The following is a 24,965-nucleotide window of genomic DNA, read 5'->3' as shown; positions in this document are numbered from 1 at the left end:
AGCCCTGCCGGAGTGAGCAGCACACAGTGAGGAAGGTACCGCCCGTCCCGTGTCCCCCGTCCCGTGTCCCCTGTCCCCTGTCCTGTGTTCCGTATCCTGTGCACGCGTGCTCCAGGGCGATCCCGGCAAGATCGATCCCAGGAGGGGAGGCCCCAGCCCCGCTGCGCAGGCACCCGCCGGGCAGCCCCGCGAGGCCCCCGAGCGTGGTGGTTGCCATGGAGACGGGCGGCGCATCCCGGTGAGGGCGGGAACGGGACCGGGACGAGAACCGGGAGCGGGGAAATGGGGGCAGATCCCGGTGAGAGGTTGAGGGGAGCGCGGGCCGCTCTGGGCATGGCGAGTGAAAATGGGCCGCGGCGGTGGAACGAGCCGAGGGGCCCGAAGAGAGGCAGCGCGGGGGGAGAGAGCAGCCCTCGGTGTTCTGGGTGGGCTCCGGGCCCTGCTCGTCGTCCGATGTTCTCACCCTGAGTCAGTGAATCATCTCCACATTTATTTTACTTCTGATATCACCTCGGAGGCAGAAAACATATTTTGACACTGAAATCCCTGTAACCAAGTCTCACATTCCTTTATTTTCCAAAATAAGATCTGGAAGCATGTACTTACCCATTTGCTCACGTCAGGTTATTCACTCCCGATTTCTGCCACTTCTCTCACACTGCCAGAAATTCAGATACATTTTCAGAGCACTTGAAGTGATTTAGGGGAAGGAAAGTGAAGGGAAGGGAAACCTTGAGGAACCTTGATGGTCCCTTTCCCTTTCCTTCTCTTCCCATCCCTTTCTCTCCCTTCCTCTTCCTCTCCATTCCTCCTCTTTCCTCTCTTTTCCTTGCCCCTTCTCCCTCCCCTCTTATTATTTTTTTTAAATGAGCACCTTGCTGTCCTAGTATTTCAAGCAGGAAGCAGAGCTGTGTAAGGTAAGGCCACACCTATTTTACTTTTCAAGAGACCTTTCTTTGGTAAAAATGAAGTTACTTGTGATTTCTGGCTCAGCTGCTGCTCCTGTGGATATTCAGAACCTCTCTTTGCCAATCATTTGCCAAGCAGATCTAAAGAGGATGTGACATTCTCAGCTATGCATTTTATCACTGGAATTCACTGGAGTCTCTTCTCTTGACTTCAAGGAATGCTGCACAAAATGCTGCTCTTGTATCCATTTTCCTTTATCAGGCAGCAGGGTGGGAGAAATGAACATCCAGGACTCTCACACAGCAGAGGGAGTTGTAATCCCCAAAGGAGCAGGAGGCCAGACCTTTTATACAGTTGCTTTAAAAATTATTACTTGATATGTTTTTCTTTCCCTTTATATCAGCAGGGAAAGAATGTCATCCAAAACTCACGGGGGAATACTTTTTTTTTTTTAATTATTATTAATAAAGTTTAATGAGGGAGTTCAGCAAACACAACAGTGCAGGGTGATGGCAGTGGATGGTCTGAGGGGCCCTGGGCTGACACTGAAATCCAGAGCAAGCAGCTCATATCTGTAGAGTTTGCTAATTCACAAATTGTGGTTTCCTTCTCAAGTCCAACTTAACACAAGCCCAGACCCTGCTGGCTTGGCACATGGATCTGCTGAGCAAGGATGGGGATGAAAGAGAAGTTACACAGGAGGAGCAAAGCAGCAAAGGGCCTTTAGAGAAACATTCCAGCTGCCAGCTGTCTTGAAACATATTAATATCCTGAATTAATCCTCTCCTGGTCAGAAGCTGCTAATGGAAAAGAGGAAAAGCTGCTGCATCCTCCTTTGTTTCCAAATAAGTCACTTTTTCCTATGAGAGCTGCACGTGTTATTTTTTTTTCCAAAAATGCTGCTGTAATCATCTGTCACAGCTATCTACCAACACATCTTTTTTCACCATATTTTTAGCATTATGACTCCACATGTAATGGATTATTCTTAGGTTGTTTAGACTCAAAATATGGGTCATGGATTTCTGAAAAACATAAAAGTTAGTAAAACATTGAAAAATATTTTATTAGTGCCTGTTGACTGAAGACACTGCTTTTCTTGATGAAAAAATGCTGCATCTCCAGTTCTATAATTGATTCCAAGGTTGACAAGAAAAGTGATGGGTTTAGTGTATTATACAGATCACTTGCCATTTTTTTTGTTAATACTTTTATCAGATTCCTATCTCAAGTTGTTATAATTAAGATAAAAGAGAGAAAAAAATCTCAGAAGCAAAGGGATGAAATCACTTCCTTCTTTGTCCTAGGTGACCATCAAAAGCCCTGCTCAGAGGAATTAGATGTAAGTGCTTACAAACAATACAAGTATAGTGAACATACTGATAATATTCAGAATCATTACTTTGCTGCTATCTTTTCCTGCCATGATTTAAACAATCTTCTTGAAATAAATCAGGATGCCTCTACCATTACCTTGGCTGAAAGGCTGTTCTGTATCTTCATCCATTCAGGAGTTAGAAACCTTATCACAATGGCCTGGCTTAGGGGAATTCACTCTCTTTTGACCCAGAGCAGTATTATCTTTTACCTTAAATGCCTCTGTCTCTCCCTGGTCTCTGCCCTTCCTATGGATTTACTGAGAGCAATCCCAGTCACTGCCCTGTGCACACTTTCTAATCTCACTCCCAGGGAGAGCCCTGTCCTCTTCCAGCACATTTCAACAAGTGTTGCATTAAACAACTTCTGCAACAGACAGGGACATCAGGAAATAGATGTGTGAAATCTGAGTTTGTTTTGAGTTTGAATCTTTTGTTTGTTTTACCTATTCTGTACTAACAGACATCAAATAAACCTGCACTGAAAAGTGGCTCTTCTTTTCTGCCAAGTGAAATTAACTTCATCATCCACCTGTAAATTACGTACTTTCTTCAAAAAAACAACAAAAAAGGAGGAGGACAAATGATAACTGCTACAGAAATGTTATAGCAAGTATGAATCTTTTTAAACACTTGCTTATGAAGTATCACTGATTCCCAGTGATGCAGAGCAAAGCTGCCTCCAAACCTCTTTAATTTTCACGGAATATGGCCATGTCCTATGCTAACAGGGACTGCCTGATGTGTTTCCTTGGCATGCTTACAGGTTGGGCTGTAATATTTTGCAGGCTCAGGATATGTTTATGCAAGGGTTTTAGAGATGGCACAAATCCAGTTGTAGGTAGAGCAGCCAAATTAAGATTTTGTTAGTGGCTGTTGATACTTCCATTGCAATGACACTCAAGATCTCAGCCACCTCAGACTGCAGTTGTGCTACATGTTGTACAAGAAATACCTGCTTTGTATGTACAGGCTTTGGAGGGATTGTCCAATGGCATATCAAAACATTACAATTCTCAGAGAATTTCCCCATTGTTGTGTAGGTGCTTTCTTAGGTATTTTTAGATTAATAGTGAATTTTCACTTTTCCTTAGATATGCTTACACAATATTCCATCTGTAGGCAAGGCAAAGGGGTGATTAAGTGTATGTCAGAGCAGTTTCATGTTTGAATTGCAAGTTAAAATAAAATAATACAGAAAGTTAAATATTGTTTACTCAGTCCAGATATTGGTTCTTGTTTAACTTTCAGCATCTAAAGATGGTAATAACAGTTCCTGCTAAGAGGGGACTGGGATCATAAAAGTGTGAAGGCTGCACAATAATATTGAGGAATGATTAGAGCATGAATATTCACCCTCTGACACTTTAAAGGATATGGATTTATGTTTTTCTTTTGAAAAGGCACCTTTCTTCTGTCCTTTCCCAAAGTCCACTCTGAACCACTGCTCCCCCCTGAACTGAATAATGAGGCACTCACCCAGTTTGTGCCCTCCATACCCATTCCCTTCTCAGCCTGTCTACCCAGATCTGCTGGAGGAGGGACCAGGACTTCTTTGTTTTGTGAAAGCTAAACATTCCCACTGTCCCTGAATGCAGCCATTAGCAGAGCCCAGCTCCTCTTATAAACAGTGTATGGAAGGTTATAAACAAAGCCAGGGAAGTATATGTAAGGCTGCAATAAGGCTATTTTGGGTCTACCTTTAGTTTAAACTACTCTTACTGACATTACTAACACCACAGCATTTTTCTGATTGGTATCTTTTATCTTTGTTCCTCCTAGCAAGAACACAGAGACTAAACAAATGGAAAAAATCACTCATGTGGAAGCTCTGATGTTTGGTGCTGTGCTGGAGAGCTGTGTGGATCAGCTTACAATTATTGGATACATCATGCCAGTTCCACCTTCAGACAAGGCAGACATCAACCTTGTATGTGCCACTGCTTTAAAAGATGTATATCACGTATCTTTTTTTTTTTCTTTGTCTTGGTTTTATATCTTTTACCAGTGATTTAAAAAAAATCACTCAAATATATTTTCTGTGATTCTATGACTCTTGGGTGAAGAAACACAATAAAAGTTACCTAATTTAAATATTTATATTGCAGCATCACTGAGAAGCCTTGGTCAAGAATTTGTGCAAAGGACTCTTCTGATCCAAGATGAAGTTTCTAAGATTATGATTTTAAAATCTCTGTGGTTCGACAATAAGCAAAGAATTGGGGAAAAGGAAGGAAAACATATGTAGGTTCTTCTGTAGATACAGAGCTATTTTAAAAGTAGAAATGTATAGGTTATTTCAAAGTACTCAAAACCAGGTTAATTCTATTCCTCTCCAGGTCCATGCCAAAGATCCTTTTGTTCTCACAATGTATTAAGAAAGATGCACTTCAAAATATATTAGTAACTACCCTTTCTCAGTGCTCATTAATTATTAGTTGATTTCTAATAGGCATCACAGCTAAGATGGTTGGGCAGAGATGTGGAGAACAGAGAATTCCTAATGCTCAGGCAGGGGTTTGTTGCTGTGGAGGAAGGTGGTGTGACATTTCTGGTAGCTGTTAGACATAGGAGTCAGGATGGGACTGTCCTGAGGGGTCAATGGCTCTAAGTACTGTGCCCTATTCATGACACAGCAGGCTCTTTCCAGTTCTAGCAGGTTTGAAACCTTTTTAAGATGAACTCAATAAAAAGTTCACAACCAGGATGGAAATAAAAACCGGGATCTGAGTTTTGACATCTAATGATGTTCACTCTGTCTAATGTACCACTTAAGAATGCCAGAGGAAGTTAAATCAAATTTTTCTACGTGCTTCCTTTCCATATTACTTTTTCCAAAAAATCCATGGCAAAGCAGCAGCTGGAGTTAGAGTGAATTTCAGCGTGGGAACGATGCTGTCTCTGTGCCATAGAGGGCACTGCTCCCCTGAAAGACTCCTGGGAGCGGCCTCAACTGCTCCCAGAGGATGCTTCTCCCTCTCTTATGTGCCAGCAGCAAAAGACAGAGAAAGAGCACATCTCTGGGACAGCAGGAATTGTCCTCTTCAGACACACAGACTCAGGTTGATAGATCTACTGAAGGGACATGTAAATTACAGAGAAAACACCTTTGCTTTTCTCTTCAATCACAGATGCTCATTTTCACCAAGTCGCATCTTGGAACGCAACTTTCTCACAGGTTAGAAACCTTACGTGTGTTCTTAAAGATTTCAAAACAATTTGAGGAGGAAACAATTTAGAAACAAGAAAATGGCTTAGGGAAGCTACTTGCTAACTTTGGTGCTCTGTAATTTGCTACTCCTCCCTGTTTCTCAGATTACATTTGGCTGTTTTCATTGCATTTGTACAAGATCTGTATTTGCAAAGTACCCTGGAGTTCTATCAGGCAGACAAAGCAATGGCATCTTCAAAGACTGACATCTGAATTTCAGTTGATGACATTTTTGAGAGGATTAATCACAGTGTTGGCCAGCACCTCACTGATTTTCCAGATTGGATGCTCTTGCACATTGCTTCACACAGTGCATGCCCCAGAGGAAGGCAGCCTTTGTATTTGCTGGATTTTGGGCAACACACAAGCACTTAGGAGACTACACAGATGGTAACACATGCAGTTTATAAAGTTCTTGCTTTTACGTAGTTATTTGTTGATTATTAGTGTGTAAGTACCTACTGTTTACAGACAACCCAGTTATTGCCTGCCTTGAACTTTCCCAGACATTAAAAAACATCAGAACATTCATAAAATCTACATGATATTAAAGCAGTTTGTTTGCCAAAATTAGTTCTTTCTGAAGTGCAGTTGTCACCAACCAGCTATTTAAGCCCTTTTTTTTTACTAATTAACAATGCAATTTTCATTGGACAGTGTATGTTTTGTATATGATTCATTTAAAGTAAATTTAACAGTCCAAAAATTAAGCACACAGTCACTTATCCTCCTTCTGTAGTCACTGGTGAGTCAGGCACTGCCAGAGGCTGATCCACCCCAACCAGAGCTGTCCAAAACACTCAGCATGGAGCAGTTCCTTGCAGTGCCCTCACAGACTGCAGCAGCAGCTCCAGCCTCTGACAGAGCCTTGCCTGACAAGTAACTTTTGCAAGTACTCCTGGCATCCACAGCTGCTGCCCTGACCACTTGTTTTCTCTGCTCTGCTGGCACAAATGTGTGTGTGGTTGTGGAAGGATCTGGACTGAGAGCTAGTGTTGCTAAAAATAATTTTTTTTTTTTTCCTTTTTGCTGGAAAATGTTTCATCACAGTGAATTCTCTGTCTGCTTCCCCAAGCAGCCGGGGTGGGGAGCAGGCAGCTGTGCACAGGGATGGGGCTGGCAGAGACTGTGTTAGCTGCAGTCAGCAGTGCTGTTAGGAAGTGTTCAGCCACAGAAATGCTGGTAGGCAAGCAACAAAATGTTCTCTTTTAATGTCCCAGTGTATACACCTGCATTTTATCCATAACACATGAAACAGAGAATTTCCTAAAAGCAAGAGCTTAGCTGATTTTATAGTGTACTTTTGCATTTTTGGGGGCTTTTCCTTTTTAAATGAAATTGTACTCAATCACAAGATACCTTTCCATGAAGGAGAGAGATGGAAAGTACACCTTTCCATGAAGGAGAGAGATGCCAATATTTTGAATTTATCCTTTGAATTCATGTTATATTTCCTCTGCTGTTACCCTCTCAAAAAACCTGCTAAGCAGATAGCAGACAGAAAGTCTATTGCAATTATTTCCACACAGCTCTAGTTATAAGAATTATATTGTAGGGAAAGGTTGTGGTGACAGGCAGTGGGAAATGCCTAAGATGGAGAGAAGGAGGAAGAGAAACAGGCTAACAGTTTGTAAAAACTGCTGCAAAAAAGGAGGGAACAACTTGTTCTCTGTGCCTAGAGACCAGGACAACAAGCCAGGAGTTCAAATACTGTTGAGGAGAAAAAACTTTCTTATAGTAAAGAAAATTGTGAGCTGCTGGCATTGACAGGAGGGTGCGTAGTCTGCACTGCTGGAGGCCATTAAGAACATGTCAGATTAAGAACAGTCTGAACCATCATCTCTTGGAATGGATGAATTCACCTTTTTAGCCCTTTTCTAGTCCTGTCCTTTTAGGGCTTCTGAGCCCATAAACTTCAATGAGCTACACTGTGTACTCAAAACTAACCAACAGAAATGTTTCTGATCTTCCACTCTTGGCAAAATGTAACATACACTATCAGCTGTTCTCAGTATAGCTTCATTCCAGTTAATTACTAATTTTCCTTCCTATCACATAATGTTGCAGAGGGTTTAGTTCTGCGTGCAATGTGCAAGCAGGTCTCTCTTATTCCCTTTTCTCTCATACTCTTATTTCCCTTATCCCCTTTCATTCTCATCCAGGAAACGAAAGTAGTGATCCAGGAGGAGCTGGGTATCAACTTCCCAGAGCTTATGGCAGCAAAGCAAGAGAGTGGGCAAACAGTCCTGGAAAACACTGAACAAGAGCAGCAGCAGGGGAAAACTGAAGATCACAAAAGATCTTCCAAAACCCCCAAGAAACACATCACACGGGCTCTAGAGAAGCTCAAAAAAATCTATGCTGACAGGTGAGTGAAGCACCTGTGAGGGATGCTCAGAGCTGTAAAGTTCTCAGTCTATCTCTTGAAAGCAAAAATACAAATTCCTTGCTCTCCCACTGCCAGAGTACATCAGTCTCTGTCTGAAAGGAGTTCCTCTAGGGATAGGAGGGATATCCTTTCTAGGCCATTTAGTTCCAGCCTTTGCTTGCTTCTGGATGCCACCTAATGACCAGCAGTTTATTTCGAATGGAGCTGTAAAACATCACCCCGTTGATAATGGTTGCCTGGGTAGAAATCATGCCAGGCACTAATCAGTGCTCATGTTCTGGTACCTGGACTCAGGTTCCTTTAGCTGATCCCACATGCAAAGGGAGATCTGAGCCCTGTTTTTGAACTCAGTCATTCTGCAGGGCACACAGAGCTTCTGTGGCAGTTATAGCCATTATAGAAAAGGTAATGTATATAAAAACCAAAGATTTTCTTTCTTTTTTAAAACAAACTTTATTCCTGCACCTAAACCAGTGCCCTGATTTGCAGAAATACCAACAGCCTTTGATTTGAAAGAGATTATGCAGCTGAATGCTCAGTATGCATTTTTCTGCATCCTGGCTTCCATCATTTAATGTCATTTCAACAGTGGGTTTAGGGAAGATTCTGACACAAATGAAGAAAATGCAGCTAAAATGTAAATGCCACATGCATCATGATATTCCAAGCCCACGTATTGCATGGCCAGGTCTCATTTTCTGAGATCCACCTGCCATCACTACTGCAGGCCAGCAGCCTTCTTAATGGCAACACAGTCTGGCACAGCATGGATATGTTTGTGTCTCTTTGCAATTTCTCAGAGTAGCATGCAGGGCAGCATTTTAAATTATAAATTTCAAGCAGCTCATAATACTGAGTTCTCCAGATGTACAATAAACAGATACCATGGGACAAGCACTCCTGGGTTTGATAGGACATAAGACCAGAAAAGGGATATTTTATTTCCCTACATTTTACTATAAACAGTAATGGATACTACCAGCACCTGTAAAGTATTGTTGTGTTCCTTTTCTTCCTGGCAGGCAGTATGCAAGTGATGTAATCACAGTCACTATTAAAAAGATGGAAGAATTGGGAACATTTAGTAGCCTAACAGATGCTAATGAGAGAGAGAAGGCAAGAAAGGGCAAGTTTTATGACATCCTCGTCAGGTCAGTGTTGTGTTCAGTTCTTCCCTGTTTAAATGCTAAAAGCCATTCCCACTCAATATATGCTGAAAAGGAAATAGAACCCAATAAAACTAAAATACAGAAGGGATACCTTTTAAAGCTTGAATTATTCTGTTTGCTTTGCAAACTGCAAATTTTCCCCTTTGGAAAGAAACAGTGGATGGGTCTGATACTGATCTGAGCTAGGAATTGCCTGAGCTTTGACCACAGTGGACACCAGTGGCTGAATTAGTGCAAATGCCTCATTTCAATTAAAACATAATGTGATGTAGGAGCTCCTTGATCTTTTACTGCTGTCCCCAGTGAAAGCCAGAGCAGCAGAGAATCTGATCAAATCAGGGCCAGCAACATATGGCCTTTAGGTTGTCTGATGCCCAGGAGAATCTGCTCTGACCCATATGCTAATGGGCTCCCTTTTCCCAGCAGCAGTGAGGGGTTAGCACAGATGGTGACAGAGGGGTTGTATTTAAGGCTAATCCACCAGCCACTGTGCTGTGATTCTCTTCTGTCCCAAATCTTCCAGGGCACACATTTGTTATAATCTCAGCTCAAACTGGTGATTTCTCAGCTCAAACTTTTGAGATCTAAAGGTGGGGGTTTTTTTGTTTTTTGGGTTTTTTTTCCTTTTTTGTTTTAGGATGCAAACCTCTGGTTCAGTCCCGAACTGTCAGAGAGAACTGCAGACAAATATTTCATCACTTTAAAGCTACCTCAGTGTAGCAGCTCAGGCCCATCACTGAGGGTGCACAGCAAAGCTGCTCTCAGTCATGATTTGCCAAGAGTCCAACCTACTGGAACTGCTCTTGTGGTGACTCAGGGATCTGCCTCCAGGGCAAATCACCAGCTTCAGTGCAATGTGTCACTTCAAGCATGAAACTCAACTCTTCCACTTCCACTGCCTAAAACCAAGGGATTTATTGTTTATCCATGGAAGGGACAGAAAGCAAGAATGAGATTAGCAATTGGCTGTGGAGTAACTATCCAATACTGACAGGTACAAATTATAATGAGAAAGGACATAATCCTTTTTATCCCTTTCTGTCAATCATATCTAGCCATGTTGTACTATACATTCTTTTCATGGAATGAACTTGATCTGTCTTGCAAGATAATAAATACTTGCCTCATTTTGTGTAAATACACTGTTCTGAAAGCCACCTGCAGTGAGATGATGGGAGACTCCTCATCAAGAGCTTTTGTTCATCAGTCACCCAGATAAGGACTCTGAAAATGAAATGCATATGTGATTGTAAGGTTGGAATAGGATACAAAGTTTCAAGGACCAATTGTAGTATTTACTGGTTTTAAAACTAATAATAAGCATAAAATCTAAGAGAAGAACTCTGAATGAAACAAGATAATACCTAGAATATTTACTGCATCTGTTTTGTTTTAGACAGATGAATGCTTCTCTAGGTTTTGGTCTTCACTCAGGTCCCTTCATGATCTCAGAACCTGGGGCAGTGCTCTTTGGAAGATTTTAGGTCTGATATGAAAGAAACAACATTCTCATACACCTAATGACACAATTTGGCACTCTCTGCTGCTCAGGCTTGCTATTGTATAGAATCTCAGGCATTTTTGCCTAAATGTAGAAACTGTGACTCAATGACAGGCATCTTCCATCTCCACTACAATAATTGCATCATCCTCAAATCCATTCCAGGCCTTCAATAAGAGCATCCCCTGTTTTTTTGGCTTATTCTCCCTTTTGTTCCCATCTGCCTTGCTCAGTCTATGCACCTCTTCTTTCAGGATTTACTGACCAAGTCAGTAGTTTTGGTGAGAAGTCTTTGTTTATCTTACCTCAATGTATCAGGAGACAGGAAGTTCCTCTTCTAGGTAAACAGCTCTTGTCTTTTTTGATATATTCAAGTGATTGTATTTTCCCACCTCAGGGAGGAAAAAGGAAAGAAGGACATAAAGGCACTCCAGAAACAGCTGCAAGAAGTCAAGAAACAAACTGGTCAAGACCTTCAGGTGAGAGCACTTAGCACTGGGCATCTTGCCAGGGGGAAGCCTGTTAGGAAGCTGGCCTCTGCTGCCCAGCACTCAGGGGGGCCATGGCCATACACAATGAGCCACCACTTAGGAGTACAGGAGCAGAACAGTTACAATAAAGATTTGTACTTGGAATAAGCCCACTAATGACTTCAAGAGCAGCATCTGATGGTTTTCAAATGGGAGCTCAAAATGCTCATAATCATGAGAGACCGTGGTCAAATTAGAATATCCCAAAAACTCTGCTGGGAGTGACAAAGCACAGATAGTGCAATCAGTAAGAAAGAGGTTATCTGCAGATAACAATATCTAAGGTCCTGTCATACTCAGTCATAACAGATCATTTGGCACAGAAGGAAGTGTGCCAAAGGGAGTGAGATAGACACCTATCATAGGGGCAGACCATTTTTCCACCTACATTTTCATCTGGGGAAAGTGTCATTCTATTAATCTATTTTTCTAGGCTTCCAGACATCAGAAAATCCCAAACATGCCTACACAAGGGCAGATCAATGTTATTGCACATATGCTGTCAACTTAATCTTTCTGGAAAGCTTCAGCCCTTCTGTCTGCATCATGCAAAGGGTGTGTGCATGCACAGTAAATATGGGGCATTCTGGAAATAGAAAACTTGCTACACTAGTGCAGATCAATTGAATGGCTTATCACTGGTCACTTCGATGCTCACCAGACAGCTCAGACTGGATGCTCATTCAACATGGAAATGTAACCTGGCCCTGCTGAGGCAGATGTGTGGTAGCAAACAAGCAGAAGGGAAGCTGGGGCAGAGCTGTACAGGGGCTGGGGGAAGGAACAAGAATCTGACACTTGGTTCAGTGGTGAGCAAGAGGATAGCAAGGGCATCTGAGGAAAGAATTGGTGTCACTGAGTTTTGTCTTTGGATAAAAGTGTGGAGAGTAATCAAGCCAGGATACAGTTGACTACAGAGAGGAAGTTTAAGCTTCAGACATGCTGGTGAAGTTTGGTTTGTAGAACACAAAGGTTTTGTGTTGGCAGCCTGGATGCATACACAGTGGAAAGTTTAATTGTAAATACAGGAGAGACCTACTTGCTTCTCACACTGTCCCTTCTCAGTCAGACTCTGAGGGCTCCTGGGAAGTTCCTGCTCTCCCACTCCCCAGGCTGGTGAATGTTATGAGGTATTTCTCCATCTGTGTAGTGCTCTGCAAACCTCACCATGTCCATGCACACAATACACGTACCCAGTCCTGGTTTAATGCCTTCCCAGGGGCTGTAATCATCCTGTCTTGTACCAGCAGCAATGTTCTGGCCCTCCACAGCCAGGGGGCCTCTTTTCTGTGTCCTGCCCTGCACCTCCCCTACCTCCTGCAGTCATAAAAATGTGTGTAGCTCCCGTGCTGAGAGGGGGGGGATCTTCTTGTCCTTTCTAATTCAGTTCTTGGGGTTTGGCCTCATCAAGTGGGATTTGCACTTATGTGGGATTTTTAAAAAAAAATATTTCAAGCTTAAAAGTCTTTTTCTGAGCTCCCTTATAGTTTCAGCTTTGATAAATCAAAGACAAGACTACTTTAAAGTACTGCTTTCCTCCTGTGCCAAAAATAATGGTGTCTCACTGTGTCTCCCAAGGGAGAATAATTTCTATTTGCTTCATATGGGATTTTCCTATAGGCAGTTTTACAGACACTTGCATGATTTGTCACCTTGCCAACTAATTAAAAATAAAAATACAGCTTCATTGACTTTGGAGTACTTTGAACAGCAGTAATAATGCACAGACCTGTAGACAAAAGCCTACATGGCTGAGAAAACAAAAGCGAGCAAATCTAATCCTGGAACCAGAAAAACATGGCCTTTGTCTCACTCATGTTGCTGTGAATTTGTATTTTCAGCCTTTCTACCTCTTAATAAGATGCTAATTAATAGTGTATTAACCTGCTCAACTCATTTTTCTTTCTAATGGAACACAAATCTAATGCTAAATGTTCTGTATTTTGTTTTCTCTTGGAAAGCACTGATGTCTCTAAAAGAGCTGAAATGGTGAATCTGGTTTTGCTCTTACCTCTCTGTACAGGAGCAGCACTGGTAGCTCAGGTTTGGCTGCAGGGGGTCTGTTTGCTGCTGCTGTGTTCATTTCATAGTTTCTATGAAAAGACTTTCTCTGGTTTCCTGGACAAGTAACAGCAGTCTATGCAGCTTTTGAAACATATTAAATATATCATACAGGATTGTACAGCATAAGATAAAAATTTAGGAATGTAAAATTTAGCATTCCTGCATTGTTCTTCACCCAAAGACTTTTTATGTCTGTAGATTTTGTGGTGTACTCATGTTATACATGTGTGCAGGCAGTGGTGTCATTTTATAACAAGCAGTAATGTTACAGCTACCAAACAGACAGAAAGCCAAGCCACTGCACCACAGGACCAGTGAAAACAGATCTGTAACTTTAATTCTTTGTCAGTTCTCAAAACACACCCAGACCCACTGTATCAGTGCATCACTCAGTCATGCTTTTAGTAGCAAGATTAAAACCCATCATGTTTCTTCCCTTTTCCTCTCCCAGGAGGACAAATGCATCAACAGAGTGTTCTGTGGAATGTTTTAAACACATACACACACCCACTGGTGCATGTTTCTACTGGAGATATGCACAGGATGATTACAGCAGAAGGCACAAGTTTTGTGATGGTCCTGAGCTTCCCTGCTGGCAGAGCCCCAAGGAGCCCTGCAGCACCTGGAGCTGGTGCACTAAATCCAGAGGGGCAGGGTTTTCCATAGGAGTGCTGCTGCCAACAGGTCTGCTCCCTCTGCCAGCAAAGTGCCCCTCCAGGGGCTCTCCTGCAGCTGCTGGCATTGCTGCTGAGCTGGCCAAGGGCTGCAGAAACGTTCTGTCCATGCCCTGCTGTCTCTGGGGCAGCACAGACATTCCCCAAGGGTGGTGTGGAGCTGGGACAGTGATGCAGGCAGAGCCCTACTGAAGGGCCTGCAGGGCTGCTGCTCCCCTGTTGTGGTTTCAGGGGAGTGAGCCCAGGCTGCAGCAGCTGTGTGGATCCAAGCTCATCTCCAGGCCCTGCAAGCTGAGATGCCCCAGCTGTCAGGAAGAGCTTTGAGCTCTGAGTGCTCGGTGTGGGAGCAAGGCAGAGCAGGGCCTCTGTCAGCACAGAGCACAGCACTCCTTCCCCTGCCAAATGGGCAGCATTGCACTGCTGCAGAATTCCTCAGACTGTTTACTCCTGGGGGCTATTTTTGTAACCAGCTGTATTTTATGACTGTAAACACTAATTGCTGTGGAAGAGCTTGGTGGCACTTACAAGAGAGATAAATCAAAGCAAATGAAAACATAGGAGTGTGGATAAGGTTTCCAGCTAAGTGCAGCTGCTTTTGCAGCCAAATAGCATCTGTGGGGATGACTCCAGTGGCACCAGGTGACAGCAGACAGGCCCCTGAGCCGATGTCTGTGAGCTGAGAGATCAGAGAAAATCAGCTTGTTTACCTGCTTGTGAAGCAGTCTGGCTCCTGACAATTATTTCCTGGGTTTTGATCTTGGTCTCTGCCAGTTTTCTGATAGTTTTGGATATGAGGGACGATTTGGTTTGGCAGATTCAACGGTGAAGTCATCCCAAATAAGCTGCCCAGAGATTTACTGCATCAACTATGAAAGCATTCCATGTCCTGGCGTGGACCTTTGCTATGATAAACCAGAATGAATAAATATTAACTCATTTTCCCAGTTATTGTCCCTGAAGTTTAGGGAACAGCACACTCTGCAGATGGTACCCACAGCTAGTGGGCATTTACTGCTGCATTTACAGCCTTGAGCTAAACCCCAAAGGTGGCCCAGCTCTGCAGGTCCTGCAGCAGGAGCTGCCCTCACACCCGCAGCCCGCATTCCTTGGCCAGGCAGATGCTGCTGTAAACCACCCTTCACTTCCTGTCTGCTTTGGATTGTGTAACCAAGCCCCCAGACTCCCCACCTCTAACCAGTGTGTTTTACAACACTGCAGACCAAATCCAAACCACAGACATGCCATTCACCAGAGAAAACATGATGAGCAGATGGGCCCCCATCCCGGCTGAGGCCTGGGGCACGGGAATCAAAAGCACTTTTTTCTTTAATAAATGTGAAATGAAAAAGAAAATAACCTGGTGAGAAGTTCATGCTCTGCCCCAACTCTCTGAGTACTTTGTAACCTAGGCTGAACCCTTATTTTCTGGCAAGTTGCAGATCATGAGCAGATAGCAGTAACATACTGACATCAGCAGTGTTTGACTTCCCTGAGCCTCAGCACCACAAAAAGTTGTGGGTTTGCTTTTTTTAAATTAGCATCTCCTCAGTCTCTCTGCTGGTTCTTCAGTTTGGACATCATTCCACTATGACCCAGGAAGACAATCTCAAAATAGAGTGGTACACTCACATCCCCTGTCTACTGACCAGGAACACAACTTCTCCCAATGGCCACCAAAGTTCCATGCCAGGGAAAATAAAGGCCATGACCAGAAACCTTAATGAGGCACAAACAGTTCATGTCTGCAGATGTCTGCAGTCATATGATGATATGGCCATAAAAATAGTATCTGATGTTTGAAACATTCAAAAAACATGTGAACATCTTTGAACCCACAAACAGCATCAGCCAAGGCCCCAACTATACTGAGCCTCATAAATGTACTCTACTCTTCCTATGCATGACAAGGGGTGCAGAAGGAAGGATTTTCCTTTTAACCGTTCCAAACTCTTCTTATAAGGAGACTTTTTCCAAATGAGTCATGCTGCAAGGGCTTTCAAACACAGCACTATTGAGCTGGCTTCTTTTAGTGGCATTTTTCCATGTTTACACAGCTAAGGAATGTGAGGTGCTTCAGAGACAAGATATGTGGGCTTCAAAAAATGTCAGCACTTTGGTATTTCATCTTCAGCTGTGGAGGTTTGGCTGATGAATATCAAACCCACCACAGCATGGCAGGGAAGCAAAGAGAAAGGCTGTAATGGAGCAGTTGGGTGCATTCACATTGATCTTGCATAATTACACAGGAAGCTTTGATGACCTTTTTAACTCAATAAAGTCTTCATTTTACAGGCATTTGTCCCAAGTTCCAACCACCGGGTTATGAACCTTTATCTGCTATTCAAATAAATTAATTAAAAAGGAGTAAACAGAACAGCAATCCCAAATCAAGCAAATGCTCTTGGCTTCCTGAGCATGCTCCAAAAGCTGGACAGATCACTCAGGATTCTGCTGTATGGAAGAATCTAGGGAACAGAAAACTGAACTTTCTGCCCCAGGAAAGCTCAGCTCCATTGCAGAGCAAGGCATGGGGAGAGGCTGGGACCTCATAGGCAGATTTTCCTTGACACTGCTTCCTTGCCCTGGGTGTGTTTTCATAATGAAGTGGGCACCATCTACCTGGTAAGATTTCAAGAAAGAACTGTTTGAAAATACGAGCAAGTCAGCATTAGATTTGCACTTGTTCCTAAGGCTGTGTTTATACAGTTGCTGCATAACTAGAAAAAAAAATAAATCCAAGGAATAGAGTATACTTTAGGATAACAAACTTTGGCTTTTGTGGGGCTGAGACATTATCCTCCTCTTACAGAGGCTCACTCACTGAGATAGTCTAATGCAAGGTGTTAGTAAAAGTAAAGCCTAACTTTAAGTGGTTAAAATTCTTTGGCTTTTATTAATGTTTATCTTAAGCATGACTGAATCAATTCCTTGACCAGAGAGCAGGCCTGCCTTCTTGTCCCACTCTGTTCCTCAGTCTGCTGGCTCCAGAGGCAATCACTCCTTGCTGATGGGTTTGTTGCTGCCTATATGGGTTACAGATCAAACTAACCTTTGAAATGCTCCTTGAAATGGAGCAACATTCAAGTGAAAGTGAAGCCCATAGCTTTGTCTCTTCTGACTTTATCAGGGAGTGGAGAGATTAAGGAAGGTGAGCTGAACTCAGTGTCCAGGCTTGCTTTTGTGCTGCTTTTGTCTCCACTAGAGACGAGAAAAAGTTATTGATGGCCTTAAAGATAAGCTTCAAGAGATCACGGCCAAAGTGGACACAGAGAGCAACTACCTGAAGAAAAACTCAGATCTCCAGATCCAACTAACCCAGAAAAAGTGCAGCAGTGCAGAGAATGCCCTGGAGAAGGAGATCCAGGTAAGCCCTTCCCCATGGCCCATACTGAAAGGCCTCTCCATCTATTAGGGGAAGAGCCCTCCCTTGCTCCCCAGATGCCCTCTCTTCTCCACTGCAGTCACCAGCACAGCTGTTTGAGCTGGATGAGAAAACTCACTGGGGATAGACACCTTTATCTCTTCTATTGTTCCTCTGTATGATGCTGCAAACAGCAACAACAAGGATAGCATGGCTGTAGGAGACAGGGAATGCTTCAAGCAATGCCATGGCCAGAAAACCAGACCCAGAAGTGTATCCAAAGGTATTGGCAACCTGAGCTCCCAGCAGTGCCCCCAGCAGATTATACACATAGAGCTGCTTCTGTGGCCATAAGGACTAGAAAATGGTCTGGTTTTGCAAGCATCTTTTTTGACTGATCAAGGTCTGATCTAATTGTCCCTTTTTCATGGATGGCCTGGGAGCAAGGACTGCCTTGGCTGATTTTATCACTAGGAAAAATGTCTGTAGACTACACAGAGCTCCAGCACTTGTTACTCAGCTTTCAGCAGCAGTGTGTGCACACACACACACCAACAGTGTCTCACACATGTTCTGTCTGCTCTGATCACAGAATTTGAAGAGCAAAATTGATGAGGAGATTCAGCTTCACACAGAGACTGAAGATTTCCTCATGCAAGAGTATCAGGTATGTGTGACTGTCAGCCAATGCTTAAAATAGCAACCTATAAACACCATATCATCGATTAGTGCCCAAAGGAAAACAGTTATTGCTCCATCAAATGTACCAGGTTCATGACTGCTGCAGTTTGAATGATTACTTGTCCTCAAATCTTAATTAACCTAGCTCTCCAAGGCTTGGGATTTGCTACATACAGATATATTTCCTTAAAATTATGGTTCATGTAGTGAATTACATTGTTTATTCAGGTGTTATGGATTTTTCCTCTCTCAGATAGTTGTATTTGGCTAACTGGAATTTTATTTAGACCCTACTTGGCTGTCACTGGGGCTCCCAGCACCCCCAGTGAAGAGCCCAAAGTAAGGGCTGTGCAGAGGGGAGGGACACTGGGGAGGGAATGACACAAACTGCCAGTCCAGCCTTACCTGAGGAAGAATTGGGGTTGGATCATTGCTAACCACAACTACTGTACACATTTTCAGCAGCATGAATGACCTTGTGGTGTAGATTCAGAGGTTCAGAGCATTCCTGTTACTAACAGTGAATAACTTGACAGTGAATAATGCTGCAAAGCCTCTCATAAATGGTATGATGAGAAGAAAACCTGGACTGCTGCAGGGTGCCTGAGGTCACTGCCAGTACAGAATTTAATAGGAGATAATACCTTTTTAAAAATGTAATTTGAGTGCAAAGCAGTGGTGTATCTTGTGAGCAGTTGGACAGTGTGCTCTGCTCCCCAGAGCTTTGGTGTGATCAATGCTCCCAGCGAGGGGACAGCCCCAGCACACGCTGAGCCTGGCTGAGCTCCAGCAGCCGGCCCAGCAGCAGCCCCTCAGTGCTCAGACAGCAGCTGCTGCCTTTGCAGGGGCTGCAGACAGGAGGATGGCCATGCCCTCCATCCCCCTTGTGTGTCCAGCTGTGATGCTCTAACGAGATTGATGCTTTTCCTCAGATTATTTTTCCATGGAAGCAATCACGGTGGTTGCTATGGAGAAGTTATTGGTGAATAGGAGGAAGTCATCTGGGTGCCTGTTTCAGAAACACCTGCCCTATTCATGAACACAAAGCCAAGTTCACAACCTGAAATAGTGTGAAGTGCTGTCCCCTGGGACCTTATTCCTGGTGTGCTGAGCTTAATTCAGAAAGCAGGGAGGGAGTCAGGCAGAGGATAAAAGCTCTCCCACTGACAAACTGTGCTTTTTAAACCCTCCCCTCCTTCTGTATACACACACAACAAATGGCTTCTGGCTGTCACTTGCTTCATCAGAACTGACTGCACAAAATAACTGCCCTGCAGTAATTTATGAGTAGTCTTAGGGGTTTGATGCTTTCAAGATGAGAAGGAAACACTGACCATGCACAATTGACAGGACTCTCACCCCCATCCTGAAAGCAGGCCATGTAATGGTAGCAAACCTCTCACCTGTGCCCTCTTTTTGCACCATGCTGAGCACCACTCTCCCCATGCAGAAGGTGAAAGAGAGGCTGGAATACTGGATAGACAAGTATCAAAAAGACACTGCTGCAAAAGATCAAGAACTGGATGATCTAAGAGCATTAAAGGCCGAGAACTTGGAAACAATGCAGAGATTTGCCAAGGAGGTAAGACATCAGCATCTCAATGTTTCGCCATGCAAAATTGCATCGGGCTTTTTCCTACACTAATTTGGATAAGGAACCAGGACCACAGGAAAAAAATCAGTAATTTTGAGGCATAGGCTGTGATTATAGCACTTGTCTTGGGAAGACAGTGGCTGAGATGTCATCTATTTGCTGTGACATCAAGGAGGGATGATGATGTTTCCCCTATAGCTATTTTCAAATACCAGCAAGTAATGAGAGAGCTACTGACAGACTTGTGAGGGGCAGAGGTACTGTCCTATCCCATCAGCAGGCCTCACCTTACTTTGCTGCCTGAGTCTGATCAAATCTGCTCCTTCTAGGAAGATCAGGATAACACAGCTGAGACTGGAAGCTCATCCCTCTCTGCAGACACACATTCCCAGCTACACAGAGCTCTGTGATCAGGGAGCTGATTCTGGGTACAACCATTCCTGCCCCACTGGGTTCTTGGTTAACTGCTGAGCTCTGATCACAGCAGAACAGCAGCACAGAACAGAGAAAAACATCTAGAAAAATGTGTGCTCTAAAACCAGAAGGAATTTACTTGTAAACATTCCTTACCGTCCACGGCTTGGAAGTGATGGGATGGAGCTGGATGTTTCCCTGCTTGTGGGCTCATTTTTCACTCTGCACAGTCATCTCAGGGTCCCAAGTGTGTTTGTAGATCATCTGCTGCTTGGCCTGGGGGACCAAGTGTCCTCCCCACCACCAGCTGCTGCCTGGGAAGCATCAGGCAGCCATTTTACAGCACAGGATCAGGGGTTAATCACATCCAGGCCGTGAGAGGTTTCACTTTGGCAGCAGCTCCAAGTGCCTGAGGACTGACGGTGGTAATGAGCAACATTTGCCATCTGGATTTAGGAAAGATCAAATAATGAAGGTGGGGAGGAAAGCCCCCACTCACACATTATCCCTGGGCTGCCCTGGAGCTCCCTGCTGCAGAGACACCACAACCCACGGGCCTGAGCAGTCCTGGCAGGGCTGTGGGAAGTGTGTAGCAAGGATGAGACCTGTAGGCAGCAGAGGGAAAGAATCCTTGCACCAGGGTCTAGGTGTGGCACATGGCTGGGCACAGTGAGCCCTGAAGGCTGGCTGTGCAGTTTAGGGGTTGTGTTTTCATGGCTTTTGCCATCCCTGTGCTTTCCTGCAGTGCCTGACATTCCAGACAACCATCATCATTGACCGGACAGACAAGGAGACCAAGAAGAAACAAAGAGAGCGGGAAGCCCTGGAGCTGAGGAGTGCTGTGAAGGTAAAGGGGAGCAAAGCTGAGGCACTGCTGCTCCAGCAGCAGCTGGGAGTTAATAATCTGTGCCCCAGGCTTTGTGCAGGCAGAAAACAGCCCAAGAAAGATGGCTGGTGTGCGGTGGCACAAGCAAAGGGCAAAGCCTGTTCCTTTTGCTGGGGCACACTGAGCCAGCAGCTGGCTGCAGGTTTGAGAAGGGAAATGAAAGGGGACAGCCAGTCTCCTGCAAATATCACTGCACATGTGATACAGGGAGGGTCACAGAGTAGTGCCCCTGCTTTTCCCTGGCCACCAGCAACAGGTGCCCTCAGCCCAGCTATGGACGCCTTTGGCACAACCAGCACAGGCCCAAAGGCTGCTGCATGGGCTGGGGGCTCCCTTCTATGGCTGGGGAGCACAGGAAAGACTCTCCAGGCATTGAGCTGTACCAGGTACCCCAGCAGTGATTTCCCCTCAGGCCTCTCTCTCCCTCACTTGCAGGTGCAGGCCTGGTGGAAAGGTACAATGGTCCGCAGATTCCTCGGCCCCTACCAGAAGCTTGAGAAGTATTTGAAGGGAATAGGAGAGAAGGAAACAGGCAAGGAAAAATCTGGAGCAAAGAAGAAAAAAGCTAAGTAAAGAAAGTCGCCACAGATGTGCTCCAGGACTGCTGCTGGGCAGGGCACTGTGGTATGTCTGACAGGACAAAATAAACCATGTAACAGAGCTTAGGCAATTTTGGAGAATGCAGTTCCTGCAGACACAGTTATGGTGAAGCTGCACTAAAGATCTTAAAGCTGCCCTTGTTCAGCCTTTTTTCCCCAGCAGAAAGGGGATTTGCATCACAACAGTGAGAAACACTACATCCCCTGCAAAGAGCTTTATGGAAACAAGACAGTGGGAGGCAATCTGTTACCAGCCCAGTAACTCAGCAGTGTGGGATGCTCTGCACCCAGAACCTCCTCTGCTGCCCCCAAAGCACTGGCTGCGGCTCTGGGTTAGGTGGGGAGGCTGAGGCAGCCCCAGCTGGGCTCTCTCTGTGCTCTCCATGCCTCCAGTGCTGGCATCAGGTCAGCAGGGAGAACATGGGCAAGCTGCAGTGTAAACACAAGTGCAGTCAGAGCATGCAGGTTTCCATTGCCACAGTCCTGCACAGTGTCAGTGCACAGACAGAACAGCTCCATGTACCTTCTGACCAAGGAGAAAACAAGGAGCTGTGGACATATGAGCAAAGGATTCTGTACAAAATCAGTCTCTGAGAAGGCTAAAAATACCTAAGAAAAACCTTCTGATGTGGCTGCAAAATATCTGTAAAAATACTGTGATTTTCCTGTCCTGGTTAACGATGAAAAATAGAAAATCAAAGCAGGTCCATCTAATGCGAACTGGGATGATGTGAAAGGGGAATAAACACCTGACACAGAGGATGGGACGTTTGTTGGTGCAACAGAAAAACAGCAAGAAGAAATACTGCAATTCATGTAAGTTTTAAAACTTTATTTAAAATACCCATGGTTTCCTTTTATATTACCAATGTGCTAGAAGTTCACACTACTGGCAGAATACAGGCGATTTAAAATATACAATATTCAGACACATTTATATGTAACAGAAATGATGGAATGTATTTACAGACATACAGCATGGGATGAAGCTTTAAAATCCTTTACTCTATTACTTACACGTTTACACTGTTTTCAGAAATAACAAAATTAGATCACTTTGTAGAACATCACAATATCTATACAAAAGAATTTTCTGATGTCCAAATTCACCTTACAAGTCCTCTGTTTCTAAAACAGTTTTTCAAAGAACCATTTATAGTCATAAAGGGGTAAGAATACCATTTGCCATCCTGCTGCTACCAAGAACAAGAGAGGTGCCCTGGTGCTGTGCAGAGTTGTCCCTGGTGGATTTAAGCAGGGGGCAGGGCCTTTACAAAAACCTTTCCTTCTAAGGGGAACCCCCAGCTGCTCTGCCCTGGCCCCCAGGGCCATCAGGGGCTCCTGAGTGCCTGGGCTGCTGCACCTGGAGTGTGTGACCTTGCAGAGCCTCAGGCAGTGCCCAGGGCTTGCCAGGTTTGAGGATGGAGTGTGGCACCATGGCGTCAGTGCAGGAACACCAGCAGCACAGAACACTGAGGTGGATCCCTCCCACATCCTCCAGCACAAATGCCCCAAAGAGGAAAGAGCATCTCTTCTTTGCTTTAACACACAGAATAGAACTTTATACATGTTTTCTTTCAAATACTCTTTTCATGGGCTACAACAAAAATTGCACATAACTACACTGAAAAATCCCAACCCATTTTGCAAGAGACAACTGAAGTGGGTTTGGTATAACACATTAAATAAACCGCATGATGAAACTTCAGGTTTGGATCTTTGTCCAAAAAGCATCTGGACAAGGTTTGGTGCTCGCCAGCCTGAAAACCTAAGATTACAAATGTCAAACTAACACAATTACCTACACTGAAACTCCAGAGTGAATGTTGCTCACAACAAAGTCCCTGGTGCCAGGGACCTTCTGCCTGCCTGGCCTCAGCCACAGGTGGCCATGAGCCACACATGGCAATAGGAAATGGCTCTTTCTTGCAGGCCACACTCAAGCCCCCACCCCAATAAAAACTACTGTTAATTAAATGACAAAATTTCCACCAACCTGAATACTGTTAAGTTTCACTTTCCTTAAGTGCTGGAGCAATCACCACACCCTTGCAGTTCATGAAGGGAATGGTTTTCTTCAGACAGGGGTATTTAAACAGCCCATGATGGGTGTGCTGGTAAATGCAACTGTCCCTGTAACAACAGGTGACCCAATGTTGGACACCAAGATGAATTCAGTGCCTCCCTCCCTCTCAAATTATGTGCAGAGACAAACACAGCAGGAACACTCTGACTGTGTCTGTGGTGCTGCCTGTGAGTGGCAGCATCTTCCTCCCAGCAAACTGCAGCAGACACTTCAGACACCTCTGTGTAACCCTGTGGGAATGACCAAGGTTCCTCACCAATGGCATCAAATGAAACACAAAAATCACTTAAGGGGGTGAGAATGCCTGTGTGGAGCTGCTCTTCCTGTGGGTACTGTGAGTTCCTGGCACCTCCATTCCCTGCAGGGCTCAGGGTGCTGCATTTGCCCAACATGAGGAGGTTTCTCTTTGCAGCTGGGCACTCTTGAACACCTCCCAGGTGTTCTTCACTTGAAATGTGACCAATGCCAGTAAGAAGCAACTGGAATAATTATGAGAAATAGGGGAGTCAGCAATCACCACAACAGCCCTTGAAAGAAATACATGAAGCAAAACAAAATGGAAACAAAACTGCAACTCAAAAGGGAAAATGCAGCTAAGACCAGTCCTTGGCACTCCCACAGCAGGTTCTACTTCTACAAAAATGACTTCTAGCTAATTTGTTTCCATTTCTTCTTCCTTTATCTGCATAAAATCCTCTCAGTGTATTCTGCTTCAAATATATCACAGACAGAATATGGCTGATGCCTGGAGTTGCTTTAAGACCATGTACCATGTATTAGTAGCATTATGTTCAGGGACAAAGGAACCACATAGGTGGAAACTGGATTGTCTGAGGCCTTCTGGGGGGGCAAGGGGGAAAAGAATTGTTAATTGGTCTGGTAGCGAGCTTGGCCTTGTCACTAGGACCAGAGCATAGAGACCTGTCTTTATTTTGCACATCAGCTTTCCAGGAAAATGCAAAATTTGTCAGCTGCCTCTCCCACTTCTGTACTGTGAATTTCCATTATTATGTTATGGAAAGAGGAATCAAGTAACAGCAGTTCTGTAAAACCAGCACATCTCTCTACATAAACTCCAACTAATAAAAGGCTTTATTGAAAGCTTTGTCTAACCCTTCAGGGCTGCCTTAGCACAGAGCTGCTCTGACAACAAGCCAGCCCACCTGGGGAACTTGAGAACTGTGCTCTTAACATGATCCATGCTGTGCCTGCAGGGGATGCTTCGGCCCCTCGTAATTGTGTTAGCTGGGAGACTTCTAATGACCAGCAGGGCAGGCTGGCACTGTTCCCACTGCAGGGAAATGCACGGGATTCTGGTGATCCCACAAAACCACCAGAAGGGGATGTGAGGACAGGGGAACCTCCCTCCACTGCTGTTGGAAAAGAGTTCAGATAAAGACATGTTAAAACCCAAACAGAAAGTGAACCCAGCAAGAATGCTGATGGGATTAATCCCATTTGAACAGATCTGACTTAGTATCTTTTACTAAGGTGTTTCTGGCAGAGAAAACATGCAGTAAT

General features: G+C 44.3%; 1 protein-coding gene across 5 annotated transcripts; it reads left to right on the top strand.

Moving 5' to 3' along the window:
* The first annotated feature begins 188 nt into the window (after positions 1 to 188).
* Positions 189 to 24,965, top strand: IQCG (IQ motif containing G). Of its 5 annotated transcripts, XM_054282360.1 has the most exons (11): positions 367 to 917; positions 2,217 to 2,251; positions 4,068 to 4,215; positions 7,659 to 7,864; positions 8,908 to 9,036; positions 10,953 to 11,034; positions 17,026 to 17,187; positions 17,777 to 17,851; positions 19,316 to 19,447; positions 20,619 to 20,720; positions 21,195 to 24,965. In XM_054282360.1, exons 3-11 carry the CDS (start codon positions 4,090 to 4,092, stop codon positions 21,330 to 21,332), a joined length of 1,152 nt encoding a protein of 383 aa, XP_054138335.1. In that variant the 5' UTR covers positions 367 to 917; positions 2,217 to 2,251; positions 4,068 to 4,089; the 3' UTR covers positions 21,333 to 24,965. The 5 variants fall into 5 exon arrangements, with proteins under 5 accessions (XP_054138338.1, XP_054138336.1, XP_054138337.1 ...); XM_054282363.1 differs by lacking the exons at positions 367 to 917; positions 2,217 to 2,251 and adding an exon at positions 189 to 238; XM_054282359.1 differs by lacking the exon at positions 2,217 to 2,251.

The sequence above is a fragment of the Melozone crissalis genome, unplaced genomic scaffold (assembly GCF_028551555.1).
Source record: "Melozone crissalis strain CALT ecotype California unplaced genomic scaffold, PUWL_Pcris_2 ptg000034l_1, whole genome shotgun sequence".
Lineage (NCBI taxonomy): Eukaryota > Metazoa > Chordata > Aves > Passeriformes > Passerellidae > Melozone > Melozone crissalis.
This window is presented reverse-complemented; position numbering and strand designations above follow the sequence as displayed.